Source organism: Arachis hypogaea, chromosome 5 (assembly GCF_003086295.3).
Source record: "Arachis hypogaea cultivar Tifrunner chromosome 5, arahy.Tifrunner.gnm2.J5K5, whole genome shotgun sequence".
Taxonomy (NCBI): Eukaryota; Viridiplantae; Streptophyta; class Magnoliopsida; order Fabales; family Fabaceae; genus Arachis; species Arachis hypogaea.
This window is the reverse complement of record NC_092040.1, coordinates 1,027,325-1,042,799: the sequence shown is the minus strand read 5'-3', so window position 1 is coordinate 1,042,799 and position 15,475 is coordinate 1,027,325. Positions and strand designations below refer to the sequence as shown.

At 29.3% G+C, this 15,475-nt stretch overlaps 1 protein-coding gene across 3 annotated transcripts; it reads right to left on the bottom strand.

The window, feature by feature from the left end:
- Positions 1 to 2,375: 2,375 nt before the first annotated feature.
- LOC112800020 (protein RGF1 INDUCIBLE TRANSCRIPTION FACTOR 1-like) lies at positions 2,376 to 5,972 on the bottom strand. Of its 3 annotated transcripts, none has more exons than XM_025842052.3 (5): positions 5,620 to 5,972; positions 5,345 to 5,542; positions 5,045 to 5,260; positions 4,613 to 4,858; positions 2,376 to 2,934 (listed from the first exon to the last, which is right to left on the bottom strand). In XM_025842052.3, the coding sequence occupies exons 1-4, from the start codon at positions 5,620 to 5,622 to the stop codon at positions 4,619 to 4,621; spliced, it is 657 nt and encodes a 218-aa protein (XP_025697837.3). In that variant the 5' UTR covers positions 5,623 to 5,972; the 3' UTR covers positions 2,376 to 2,934; positions 4,613 to 4,618. The 3 variants fall into 3 exon arrangements, with proteins under 3 accessions (XP_025697837.3, XP_072052291.1, XP_072052290.1); XM_072196190.1 differs by having other exon boundaries at positions 2,376 to 2,926; XM_072196189.1 differs by having other exon boundaries at positions 2,850 to 2,936; positions 4,620 to 4,858.
- Between the last annotated feature and the right edge of the window lie 9,503 nt (positions 5,973 to 15,475).

The following is a 15,475-nucleotide window of genomic DNA, read 5'->3' as shown; positions in this document are numbered from 1 at the left end:
TAATTTAAATAAATTTTTTATATTATTTTATTATTTTAATTTAAATATTTAAATAGATCTTATTAATTAATTTTATAATAAAATTGATATTTATATTTTAAAATAAAAATAATATATAAAAATTAACAAAATATATTTTTAATTAAAACTAATAAAATATAAATTTAAGAGAGTACTAAGAATAATAAAAAAAATTAAATATTTACTTTAGTACTGATTGAAATCAATCAAAAAAATTTTGATGATATTTTTTATATAATATATTTTTAATATTTTTAATACTTTTTTTAGTATGTTATAATTTATTATTATTATTATTTATAATTAATTTTTTATTTAATTTATTTTACCTAATAGAATTAATAAATCATATTATAAAAATAATAAAAATAATAATACAAAAAAATCACGATTATAAAAAGTATAATGTCAAACAAATAATTAATAAAAAATAAAAATAATAGAAAAAAGAATTCATATAAATAAAAATAAAAAAATTTTATAAATAATACAATAACATATATAAAAATAAAATTAATAAAAATAAAAAAATTGAGTATTAATAGTTAAAAATACTTTTGTAAATTGCAAAAGCTGTTGCTTCTTTTAATCAAAAGCTTATAAATAAAAAATTTGACAAACTAAAAATAAAAATTTTTAAACAACTTAAACGTACTTTTTCTTTTTCAATGCGTTTGTCAATCACACTCTTAATCACTCAAATAATCATATCGTAAATAGTACAGCAAGTAAATAAAAAGCATCAACTCTAACGCATGTAGGCCTAACCTAAACCGGGAACATCACTAATGATTTGCTGACAAATGGTTAGATATTTAGCCACCCTTCACTTTTATGTTACCAACATTTTCATTTTTTAAAAATGAAATTATAGTAAAATTATTAATTAAAATTATTAAATAATTTAACATATTAATTAAATTATTATTTAACAATTTTTAACTAATAATTTTACATAAAATTAATTACATGTGAGTTTATACCGACTTTTATTTATTTATTTCTATAGAATCGAATCAAAATTTACCGACTTCGAAACTATTTTAAAAAATTCCAAAAAATTCTGACTTATTTGAATTGACCAATTTTGCAAAAAAATTAAATATCAACTATATTAGTTATATATTAAAATTAATTATTATTTTAAATATATATTAAAATATAAAATATATATTAAAAATAAATTAAATTATATATATCTATACAATAATTAATTTGTAATGTACATCTAAGTAAGTATTTTCTATCAAACATACATTATGCCCCGTGATTAATTTATGAGTAGCTAACATTTTAGATGATTTAACATTAATATATTAAGACTCCGTGACTAGAGTAACTAACTTTCATGTAAGTTGATCGTATCACTGTTAACGCTTACAAGTCATGTCATACCACACTCGGTCAAACATAGCAAGGAATAATACTCGGGAAACACACACTTCTTTTTAGATATCTGAAATCTTAAACACGAAGGAAATATTAACCAATTTGAGCAAATCACAACATTTTCCATACAATCTCAAGACATTCTTTAGAGGGAAATATTTCCAGTTGATGTTCCAATAGATTAAGCTTTCTATTTTTCTGTGTTTATAATTAGGAAAATTAATCTTTGTTCTAATTTTATCCCAAATAATGCACAATTCCAGTCAGACCCAACTGAGGGAAATAAAGAATGAAAGAGCACACTTATAATGAGCTCATTAAGCACTTGCAACTTTATCATCCCACGGTGATTAGACCCTCAACAAAATTGCCAAAGCTAAAACACAATGTTCCCGATTAGTGCCACTAACCAGTTCCATTTTTGCGACAAATCCATGTACCCTTTTCGCCAATATGCTTTTTACCTATACACCCACTAAACAAAAGCCCTCCCATTTCTTGCATTCGGGAATCTACCACATAATTGGGGTTATATCATCAAAGAGAAATCACAGCCACCAAATGAAAATTAATATCAGCCCTCCGATTTCAAGGGTGGGACCCGCACAAGCCTCAGGTACTACGGAACCGCCCACGGGGTAATTTTGTATTTTTAAATTCAGGGCGGCTGACCTACTCTTCCTGTTTTCGAGAACCAATACAACTCGCTTTCACCGCCACCAATGACGAGCTGACACGTGTAAATGATGACGGCCCGAACTACGACCCGCCCCATATAAGCCGGCTTCGGCGGGTCCCACCGTATTGGAAGCTTACACTGCTTTTCACCACCACCATCCACTCGAGCACAAGTTGCAAGATCTCTCTTTCAAAATTTTAAAGAGGAGGAAAAGATCAAGATAATCTCGTTAAATAAAATGAATAATTGCAGTACAAGTAAGAAAGGGAATAGGGGAAAAAAAAAGTAATAAAATCTATTTTTATTTCAACATTTTTCCATATATAGACATCCCACCTTTTTTTTTTTTTTTGAAGAGTAGTACATTGTCATTTGTCTTCTTCCCCTTCCCACCATTCACTAGACCAGCCCTATTTAAGTATATTTACAACTCAACCCCAAAACTTAAGTATAATTACTCTAGAAAACAAACCCTATATTTCCCCATTTTTTACTAAAAAGGCCTTACTTATTTTGCTACATGCACGGTACACCCTGCACCCTTAACTATTTCACAGGTGTCTTATTTTTTTCTTTTTCTTCTACTTTCTCAAACTTTTACCACTTCTATTGGGATTTTTCTATATATACACAGGACACTAAAACCACTACAGAAAAGCAGAGATAGCTGACTGGAACTGGAACACCTCCAACAGCGACGACCCCTTCTTGTTTTGCAAAAAAGGGCTTGGCATTGGAAGTGTTATGCGAACTAAGCTGCTGAGACACTTGCCATTAGTGTATATATGACATATATGAGGGGCATTATAGCAAATAAACCTAAAAATACCAAACGAACTTATATTCTGTTGGGAATAAGACACAATTCCCCCTTGAGAAAACACCTTTGACAGAGAAATAAAATAGACACAATCACAACACAAGAATTTAACGTGGAAACTCCAATTACCGGAGAAAAAACCACGGCCGTTGTCAAATGACAACCAGAGAATATCACTATGTGAAAATTGTTACAACACATAGACTTCTTTCTCTCACCGGCACCCCAGTACACCCACACTCTTTCAAAGCAAATATCTAACTACACCTCACAACACTCTCTAATCAAAGAGTACAGAGGAAAAGAAAAATCAGATACAAGCTTAAAGTGTTTCTGACTGGTGCAAAAACAAATGGAGAACTTAGCCTCATATTTATAGCCTAGGCCACCCACTCCATTTGCTATCCTAAGCAATGTGGGACTAATTCAACCAAATCCTAACAATCTCCACCTTGATTGAAATAGTCACACATCTTCAGCTTCCATTGTCAACACCGACAATTCTTTGCTGCCATTGTCTATACCGACAATCATAGTTCAGAGAACTATCATACTCCACCATGAAAGTATACTCACTTGGAATTAGACCACTCCAAGAATTTCGCCTTGGTACAGATCGAAACCTTGCTGAAAATTCATGGTGCAACTTCCAAATTGGCTTTTCCTGGAAGTTCTTCAGCCATCGACCTAACTCCGCCACACACCTTGCATCTCAACGCCAACCAATGCCCGTGTGCAATTGTGGACCTGATTGCCACAACTCATCCTTATCCATGGCAGTGCGGTAATACCATGAGGATACTTCTTGTCTTCTAGAGAACATCATCTTCTCTCATAGAGAGAGCAACCAGAGATCTTCTCCTTCAACGCCTTGTGCAAACCTGATTGTATCAACACATCCTTGACTTGTACTTGCCACAAGCCAAAATTGATTCTTCCATCAAATTTCTCTATTTCAAGCTTCACAGCACTTGAATATCCTGACATTGTTGCAACCGTATACTGGAATATTATAACTCAACTGTAGACCGTGCACTAGGAAGGGTCCCCAGGAAAGAGAGGTGGGTCACAATGGACACACTTAAATACCAAGTCTTTCCTTAGCCAGAACCTTTTCCAAACTGCACTCTCACAGAGTCACACTGCCTTCCAGCAACAACAACAGCAACCAAAGATCAACCTCAAGCCACAGGACAAAATTCTTTTCTGATGTGGAAGGTCAGACTAGGCTGCAACCACAGAGCATACTAAGAATAAATCCCACCGAACCGAAGCTCTGATACCACTTGTTGGGAATAAGACACAATTCCCCCTTGAGAAAACACCTTTGACAGAGAAATAAAATAGACACAATCACAACACAAGAATTTAACGTGGAAACTCCAATTACCGGAGAAAAAACCACGGCCGTTGTCAAATGACAACCAGAGAATATCACTATGTGAAAATTGTTACAACACATAGACTTCTTTCTCTCACCGGCACCCCAGTACACCCACACTCTTTCAAAGCAAATATCTAACTACACCTCACAACACTCTCTAATCAAAGAGTACAGAGGAAAAGAAAAATCAGATACAAGCTTAAAGTGTTTCTGACTGGTGCAAAAACAAATGGAGAACTTAGCCTCATATTTATAGCCTAGGCCACCCACTCCATTTGCTATCCTAAGCAATGTGGGACTAATTCAACCAAATCCTAACATATTCTTAGTATTCTATGATTAGTCCTCCTCCCATTGGGGCTCGGTGTGGTATTCCCTTTCTTCTCTTGGCCGTTCTGTAATTAACCGAAGTTGGAGGCGGTGTGGACGGTGTGAAACTCTGGACTTGATTACTGTTGTGGTGGCGGCCATGGCTGCTGTTGCTGCTGTATGAATCCTCTGAATCTGATGCCATTGCCGCTGAATGTTTCTTCCTCTTCTGGAAGTTCTTCGATGTTCCAACAATCTGCAATATCGTAGGGTATAAGTCACACATTGATTAACCAATAAAGAAAACCGAAATACACTAAAAGGCTGTTCTGTTTTTGAAAGAACAAAGTAAAAGTCAATGTTGAGAATTTCAAAATTAAGGCAAGAGTGGCGTGAATTTGAGAGATTTTGAAAGGGGGACATTGTGTTGGTGTGAAAATACCTTGCAACCGAGAGAACAGAAGCGGTAGGAATCAAGGAGGCTGCGTTCACAGACTTCACAGGTGTTAGTGACACCTTTTCCAGGCCTTGGCTGAGGCCTCTCGTTGAGGAAGACAACCCTTGCGCTGTTGATAATGTAGGTCTGAACACCAGTGATGTCCAACACCTTCTGGATCTCATTCACCCTTATCACATCATGATATGAAGACCGCCTTATCTGTTAACACATTTAATGGCAACAGTTAATTAAACGTGTTATAGAGCATTTCATTTGTACAGACACAAGAGATATGAAAGGAACCTGAATAGCACGATGATCCTTGTGGTAAGCGAGACACAGAGAGCAGAGAGCGCCGTTCATACAGTCCAAGCAATACATGTTGCATTCGCTCTTGTGGGAATCAGCGTGTAGCTTGCATTGAACAAAGAAGCTCTCCTTCAGCAGTGGCTTCAACCATGGCGGCCACCTGTTATCCTCTTCATCTGGACCCCCAGCACCCTGCACAATTAACCAAAAACGTAAATCATCAAATCAATCCAAATCCAATGTCTCTTTACACAAGACTAGTATAGTACCATGATTCTCCTGTTCTTGGGTTTGATTTCCCGGGGGACAGTGGAGTCTTGATTTTCAATCGCCAGCTTGAAGGAAGAAAGGAAGGAAGGAGTAGAGAGTGTTTGCTGAGTTGATGCAGGAAATGTGTTTGTGTTAATGTCTGAGAGAAAGAGAAGAAGGAGGGAATGGGTTCTTGTAGAACTTGGAGGCGGTATAGAAAGAGAAAGAGAGGGTATTTTAGACAAAGTTATATAAAAGATGAACAAAACAGGCTAGGGGTCGTTCTTATCCGCACAAAGTCTTCTTCCGAACCTACTTCCCAACCCGAACCTACTTAAGATACGTTCTCTCTAAGGAACCCACCTCCTTCTTTCCTTTTAATTACTTTCTAAATACATATAAATTATTTCTTTTTCTTTCATTTAATCATGCCTTTTCTAACCACACATGCTCTGTAATTTATTTTTATTATTTTCCACTTAATACAATATTCTAATAAATATACATTATTGGAAAACATTTACTCTTATTTAATCTAGTCGCTCGAGAATAGATAGGGTTCACACATTGTGACTCCTTTTTAAAATGTAGCATTTAACCATTTACCATGTTTTAGTTGATCAGTAAATAATTTGTAACTAGTATAAATCTTTAAGAAATCACATTTGACGAAACTAGTTATATATTCATCATCATGTGATGTAATGATAGATCCTAATGCCTTTAAATACTCTTTCATTTAACATAATTTTTACCAAGTGAGACTTATTGCATGATGAAGTTCAAAGCCCTGCTTGATAAGTAATTTAAAAGAAAAATAAAGAAATATTAAAAGAAGATACAAACATATTTTTTTAAATAAATAGATAATAAAAAAAATCAAAAAACTATTTGTACACCAAAATCAACCACTAAAATCAATCATCAATATATTTATGTATAAATATATGTATGATTTAATTTATTTTCAATGTGTATTTATATTTTAACATATATTTTATATTGTGGCTGATTTTATGTATACTATTTTAAAAAATGATATAACTAAATACATAAAAATCATATCATTATATCACTTCCATTTTTTAAAATTCTGCTCTGTCGTGCTCCTTGCTATAGTGATTAACGCAATCTTTTAAAATACCTCTAATTATTCGTCAGTGGCATGGGTTTGGGCACTCCTTTTTCGTCTTGTTGTATTAATTATTACTTAACTAACTAATTGGCATTGTATTTTTAAAATGGTGTAGGAGTATAATAATGTCTGATTTTTTAAGGGCTGCTTATGTCCTAGTCCAACTTGTATTGGCTATTAATTATTTATTAATATGGTATGAACAATGTTTTAATTCAAGAGCTCGAACCCCTTCCCTATCTCTGAGTCCTAATTATCGGTTTTGTGAAAATGTGAAATGTTGATAAAATAAAACAAGCCCCCCAATAAACGCAAACATTTATTGTGTAGAGGATGTTTGATTCATGTTAACATTGTAGCAAATACCAAGTTAAGAATTAAGATTTTAATTTGTGTGGTGTTTGAGGCAACTCCATGAATGAATTAACAATAATGTGAAACCTAATTGAGATAGTAGGAAGTGGAAACATCAGGTCCTAATCATGTGGGTTAGGTCTTGGTTGGCCATCCTTAATTAGTATCTACAACAGAACCAATTATATGATCGACGAGCATTTTTTTATTATATACAGAGAAATAATTGCTGTTCCAACAAATCAAATAAAATAGAAATTATTGTCCAGTTGGTGATTAGATTAGGTCAAATTATTTTCTTTCTTTTTGGCTGTAATGGTGTATAAACTTGATAAACCGATTTACAAAAATATTTGATAACAAAAAATAATAGAAAAAAAAGTAAAAATTTATCATATTTAACATTTTATAGTTGTTATATAAAATAAGTTCTGACATTTTTTTGTTTTTTTAATATTACCATCGATTTAAATGCTCATTATCCACTTAATAAATAGCTTACAATTAATTATAGGGTTAAAATTGAGTAAATATTGAAAAAAAACTTGAATTAAAATTCTTGGAATTATAATGAGTCTCGCTACATATTCAAATAATTTTACATTCATGTTCATCCAATTCATTTAATTTGCATTGTGGAGTTTCGTCGTCTTCTTCTTCTTTTTCCTCCTCCTCCTACTTTTTCTTCTTCTCTTTCTTTTTCTTCACATCTTTTTTTTATTATCGTTATCGCCGCCACCACCATACAACCACATCCATCTCCCCCTCCTCCTTCTCCTCCTCCTCCTCCTATTTCTTTTTTATTTGATTTTTTTTATCTCTTCCTTTCTTTTTTCTTCCTCCTCCATCATCATTATTAACATCACCAACAATACCAATATTTTGCTAACATCTTTATTGATTCTGATTTTCTATTGTGATCGAATGAACCGAAAATATTACCAAAACGAAACCATTGTATAATATCAAATGAACCGAAAATAGTTCATTATATAAATTCAAATTCAGAAATGCGTGCGTCTCGAATAAACTAAAAATATTATAAAAAATATTGTATAATACCAAATGAACCGAAAATTGTCCATTATAAATTCGAATTCAGAAATACTTGTGTCTCGAATGAATCGAAAATTAGCTCAAAACGAAACCATTGTATAATACCAAATGAACCGAAAATTATTCATTATATAAATTCGAATTCGATGATAACAACGATACGTATTTGAGAAGAAGACAATGACGATAACAATGATGATTATGATAATGATAATGATGATGGAGGAGAAGGATGAAAAGAAAGAAGGAGATGAAATTCTGATAGAAGGAGGTGAAGGAAGAGAAAGAGGTATTATTAGTAACGACAATAACAAAATTAAAAAATAATAAAAAAAAGAGGAGAAGAAGAAGAGGACATAGTATCCAAAATTAAAAAGAAGAAAAAAGAAATGTGAATTTGAAAGAAGAAGAAGCGCTAGGAAAAAGAAAGAAAACGAAAAAAATACGTAACCTTTTTGATGACTAAAAAAAAAAATATGTAACTCAAATTACTTGAATGAATTTGGATATAAAATTGCTTGAATATAAAAAATTACCCTTATAATATATGGATATAGATTTTCTAACACAATTAATTTAATGCTCAATATATTGTTAATTTTACGATTCCTTTTTTATGAATAAAAATTTAAGTTTGACAGTAATTATTTTACTAGCTAAGATTTAGATATGTGTTTAGATTCTTTAAACGCGTATATAAAATGGTTATAAGGTTTAATAATGGAATCAAAATTTTTTAGCTCATATCAATTAATTTTTAAAATTATTTTTATTTTAAATTTTAAATTCTCAAAAAAATTACAATAAAAAAATTAACTAATATTAATTAATTAAAAATTAATTTTCTATACTTATTCTAGTTAACATCGTAATAGAATAGTCTTCACATTAATCATGAAAATGAAACTCAAATACTTGTGAGATTGAAATCTCATTATTTAATTTAAAAATAATTAAATCAATCATCATTAGCCAGCTAGTTTTTCACTTTTTTCCTTCCTAATGCTTATATATATGATACACACGAATACATAACACCATAAATCTCAAAAGTTGTGGGAGGAAAAGAGGCATCACAATTAAATTTTGTGTTCTGTAGATTAGATTTTAGTATATATATTACTTGTACACTATAGGTTTATAGCTCTTATTACTCATTAGTGCTCATTGTCATTGTACCTTATTGTATAGCATGATGATGATCAAGTAATAAAGTCAGAAATTCAATCACTATATTGTTTTTGTCTAAACATGAAAAGAAACAAAACAAATACTATCTTATATTCGAGCGAATGATTTATTAGAAATCAACACAAGGCTCAAACCAAATAATATGATTAGAGTTATTCTTAGCACCATATCTAGCCATCCAATATACAGCTCTATTTATTTATCGGGACACCCACTCAATATGAACAAGTCAAGGACGAGATAAAAGTTCCTGAATCTTGTGAACCAAATCTGTTACTTCATATGAATACCCACTTGTAAACTCATGCATGATGAGCAGAATGTCAAGACAATCCATTTCACATATAATATCCCTCAAACCGCAATCTCAAGCTAAAACCAGCCCCCCTCCAAACAGCAAATAATTTACATCTGATGATAAATCAGAGAGGAATGCTTCCAAAACAGCCCGAGATCCAATCTCCCTTATAATTTCTAATAATACACGTAAATCCTACTGAATTTGAATCTATATACTAACTTCCATCACAATTAATTTTAAAATTATTGTCTACGGGTAATTTTCATATATTAAACTAAAAATTGAAATTTGAAATAGTGCCAAGGTAAAGGCACTTGCAATGCCTTGCTCTGCTCTGTCGTTGGAAGTTGTTTCCCAGACATCACGCTCACCACATCTAGCACGCTACAATTTTTCTTTTTAATTAAAAAACGTTTACTTATTATTTTATTTTTTGAACTTCTTATATGTTTTGTTTTTTTCTCTCTTTGATCTAAAGAAACTGCTGAGGATTAATAATCAATCTAAAGGCTAGAATTCTAAGTGATTAGGATGTGTCACCAATTCTGCCTCTAATTTGTAGTACTTTCTTTTTTGATTAATTAGTTTGCACTTTCTTTAATGATTTAACTCGATACGAAATTCGTTTTTTTTTTCTTGGTGATTCTCTTTACTTTCTTTCTATTTTCATCCTTTGTTTTTTTAACTCGTGGATTTGGAAAACGACAAAATGGGCACTAGTGTGACTGTGTGAGTAATGGCTTTTCGTCAAAGAATAAAAGAATCCATAAATTTTGAAGCATGTAAATTTGGTGTATCTTTAGACTAAGAGAGAGTGAAGAGAGAAAAAAAAAAGTTGATAGATAATTAGATATTTATATAGGAGAATCTATTATTTTATTTTTATTATTTTTTTAAAATAGATTACACTCTAATATTTCTTCCATGCAAATAAAAACTTCTTCGTTATAAAAAAATATTAACAAAATTTAGGAATTAGATAAGGACTATTTTCTGAAAAAAAAGATATTTTAAATAAATAAATTAATTAATAGTATTTTAGTCTCTTTATAATAATCGAATACATATTTCTGAATTCTAATACCATTGCAATTTAACTCTTAAAATGACATTTTAGTCTTTTTAAATGTGATATTTTGGTTGTTTTAATATAAACTAATAAAAAATATTTTATTACTTTTAATATTGAATTAACTTTCAAATTTCTAATGCATTTAAGAAATCTTAATTCTAAAATATATTTTGTTCATTATATTGATACGTACTTATTTTTCTATATGCCAGAACAAAAAAAATTATGATCACAAACGCAGTCACAACAAGATGTTATTATGAACCTTTCTATAATATTTTAAAGATTTTTATCATATATAATTATATTACAAAATAAAATACAACTTTATACTTCATATAAATAAGTTTAAAATGAGCCAAATTAAATCGAGATAGACTAAATTTAAGATTGATTCATTTAAATTGAACTTACTAAAAATTTATAAATTAGTTTAAATAACATGAATATAATCTAAATATAATTCTATATAAATAAATTATAACTTATATATAAATAAAATATCTATTATATATATCATTTATCTATTAATTATAATTTATATCTTCTATCATAATTATATACAAAAATTATGTGTGTCTATAAAAATATATATTATAATTGTTAATTAAAAATATAAGATAGTTATTTGTATATTGAGAGAAGAGAGAGAGTTGAATTTATCCTAATTCAAGCTCGATTTATTTCATATACAAGTTTAAATCTAAGTTATAAAAGCTTGACCGACTATATCGGAAGTGGCAGATGGCGGCGGTTGCTAGAAACCGCCACAAATTTTAATTTCGATGCCTTAAAAAATGGTGGTCCTGTAAACGCTGCTAATTCGTTTTGTAGTTGTTTGAAATAGTCACAAATTCTTAAAAAAACTTTCGCTAAATTTTGTGCACCTTGTGATCGGTTCGCATGCTCATTAATTCAGTTTATTGAGTCAACAAATCAAATTAAATTGATTCACAAATATTCTTAACTCGTTTTCGGAGCAAAACGTCATGCACTAGTTATAAATTAAAGCTTGTCTTTTTCATTTTAAACAATTGGGACACAAAAATGTAAAGCATTGTGTCTGTGTCCCTTTTATAATTTAGATTTAACTAATTTGTGTCATAAAAATACATTTTAAAAATATAATAATAAAATTTTTGTAATATTTTTTATGTACTTAATGCATTAAAAATGTAAAAAAAAAATGAATTTTTATAACAATTTTTATAAAATATTCTTTTATATAATATGCTTAATCTATATTTTAGGGCACATATTTTTTGTAATTTTTAATGTTATTTTTTATTTTCATTTCTATTGCTGAAGACAAATTATTGACTAAGGAAAGAAATACGAGAGAGACTCTCAAATCAAATCAAATGATTCCTTGTATGGCCGTGCTCCTTAAGTTCAAATAAGTTAGTACTAAAATAGCAGTGGTTATTGGTTTGATGGCATTTTAGGGTTAGGATTAAAAAGTTAGTATTCAATTTCTGTTTTCTTTGAAAATGAGGAAAAAGTCCAATGAAAGAAAATTCTGGCCTCTTAGTATTAGAAAATTTCCTCTGTCTGATATCTACTGTTTATATCATGGCCTAATATCTTAACTCAAGTCCAAGTAAGCTAAAAATGTTCAATTTAAAAATTGGCCTTAATACTTAATCGACCTCTCATAAAAAAAGCCGGGTTCGATATGAGTCTCTTCCCAAAGAAGTCGAGTTCGAGATGAGCTGGCAGATAACACTTATTCAAATAAGTAATTGTTGTCTAAAATCTTTTATCTACTTCTAAAAACAATATCTCAACAGTCCTAAAATAAAGAGACGGCTATCCACCTTCAGAAGTAAAACTACTTCAACAGTAATTATTGGATCACCACTATAAATACACTGACACTTTTCAGGTATTTCTAAGTTCTAATACTCTCTTAAATTTACTTACCTCCTTTGCTAACTTAGACATTAGAGTGTCTTTACAAATATCATCCTCCATTTCTTAAAACATACAATTCGAAAGGAGACTCCCGAACGTGAACAAATTGGAGACCCCCTTTTCCCTTTTCCATTGATGTTTAGGCTAATCTTTCCAAACACCCCTTTTTCATCGATGTTTGGCCTAATTTTTTCAGCTCAATTTACCCATTTCAAGTTATCACGTAACATCTATCATACAATGAATTCAGAAAATGTTATTTATTTACACACTCTAGAGAAAAAGAGTGAATATTGAATGTAATGGTAGTATCTATTTATTGTTGAAACAAAAGTGTTTAGAGAAAATATTAATAAATAATAAAATAAAAATGCTAGACTTAATTATGAAGTTATATATGACCTTTACTTCTTTCAATTTATGTATATTTATGTTGTGACTATTAGCATTCTTCTCCCTAATGTTCCCTTATAAGTTATTTTTGTGTTTTTTTCTATATTTTGAAATTAAAGCTTACCGTTCGATCCATGAACAAGAGAAACTAGCAAAAATGAACCGAAAAACATTATTGGAAGTGTAAACTGAAGAATATAGTGATTCTGAAAAACTATAATTTTTTTGTGGTAAAATGTGGCTAACACCCAAGCAAAATTGAATTAAACAATCAAACTGGAGAAAACAGTACTCCTCTCATCATATAAAAATTGGTAGTGAGTCTAAGTCAACTTAGAAGATATTTATAAATTTGATCACACGTAAAATATTATAAGGTGAAAACTCATGTGAAGTTAATTTTATGTTAAGTTAATATCTGAGAACTGTTAGATAAAAATTTAACCAAATTAATCAAATCATCTAACGGCTCTCAGGTTTTAACTTCACGTGAAGTCGACTGTACCTGAATTTCCATCAATTTATAATGTCCACTTAAATTTTCCAAAAGTAATAATTGATGAAATAATCACCTAAAAATACAAGAAATTTCACCAAGGTTTCGGTAGGGCACCCTTCTGAGATAGCTATGATAAGAGTGAATGGAAAGTGCAACAAAGTCTCAATCGGTCAACTATATATTATTATTCAACAATTGCGAAGAAACTTACTTGTTAGTGTGGGTTCAAAAAGAACCCTAACTTAACCTTCTCCATTTCACACCATTCTTCCAAATTAGGCTGTTCCCTTAATTAGTGACTTATGTTGCTCCTGCAACCATAACTTTAATTAATCATTTTTTTAATTTCTTAATATGTTTCTGTGTTTTTGGGGAACCGTATCTTAGATACGATTAATGAATAATAATGGATAAGCACTAACCCCGTCTTTTCATATAAACCCTTCATTGGGTTTAGTTTAGGTGGACATTATTATCATATTATTTTCTTCTGTATTATTGTGGTGTTACTTTGGATTATTTGATGAGTAGCAAAGATATTTCATATTTGTCTACAAGCTATTATTCCGTTTCAACAAAGTATGTGGACCATCCCCAATTGCTAATATATATACTTCTCCTGTTTGCTTCCTCATCAACTTACGCCAATAACCTATGGACACGTGTTCATTAAATTTCCAAAAAGCTCTTAATTTTAAATATATAAAACAACAACAATGTTGTTACATGTAAGACAAAAACAAAAAATAACTATTGATGAATTAGTTATTACTACAAAATATATTTTAAAATATAAAATATATATTAAAAATAAATTAAATAATATATATATTTATATATAATATTATGATAATTAATTTAATAATTTATTTTTAATGTATATATAATATTTTTTATTAAATAATAACAATCAATCATTATTGTATGTAAATATATGTATTATTTAGATTAAAAAATTAAATTTTATCAATATTATAATTAAATTAAAAAGTTTATGTATACACAAAAATAGATCATTATTGTATTATATATATATATTATTTAATTTATTTGTAATGTATATTTTATATTTTAATATATATTTTATATAAATAGTTAATTTAGTAAATATTTTCTAACATTACATGTAATGTTAGTTTGAATTGATTTATTTTAATAAAAAATATTTTTATAAAAAATAAAATATTTTTATTAAGTTTTAAATATATTTAAATATGTCTTTTAAAAATTATTAAAAAATAAATTATTTATTTTTTCAAAAAAGTTAACAATATTTTTATTTTAAAAAAATAAAAGTAAAAAATATATATTTTACTATTTAAAAAAAATTTCAAAAAATTTATCTAAATATAAAATAATTTTGTCTATTAAAAATTAAAAAATATACAAAAAATATTTTTTTTTAACTCAAACTAAACTAGCCTGTAATATGAGTGAATTAGATTTTATAATAAATATAATTTGTTAAACTCAATAAATATTAATTAATAATGAAAAAGGAATTATGGGATATGACTTAATTAGTTGCCATTAAAGATATTGAATACACCTTAAAATATTACGCGTGACAAGTGACAAGTATAGAAGCCCATGCTTTCGCGAGGGTGAGTTGAGAGGTTTGCAAATATAAGCAAGCTCAAATTTTTTTAATTTACTACTGAATAAATTAAGTTCTATACTAGTTAAAATTAAAAGCTTGATCATTTTTATAAGTATGAAGCCATTTTTATCTCTTATTAATTTTTGAGATAAATTAGACTCATTTAGTTTCTTATATAGTATCAAAATAAAATTAAAAATTGTTTTTGGACTACTTTCATATCCCAATATAAATTCAAGTCGGTCTTAAATTTCACGTTTCAAATCTTTGTCCAGTCTTCTTGTACTTCTATACTATGAGAAAATAGTTTTCTATGTATTTTTGTCCTTATTTTCCATCGCCCTTTGTTTTGTTTGATGTT

Bases quoted from the DNA above. Each gene is read 5' to 3' on its own strand.
- LOC112800020 (XM_025842052.3), bottom strand. The intron at 5,261-5,344 runs GTTCCTTTCATA...ATGTGTTAACAG, and splicing joins AGGATCATCGTGCTATTCAG to ATAAGGCGGTCTTCATATCA. The intron at 4,859-5,044 runs GTATTTTCACAC...ACGATATTGCAG, and splicing joins TCTGTTCTCTCGGTTGCAAG to ATTGTTGGAACATCGAAGAA.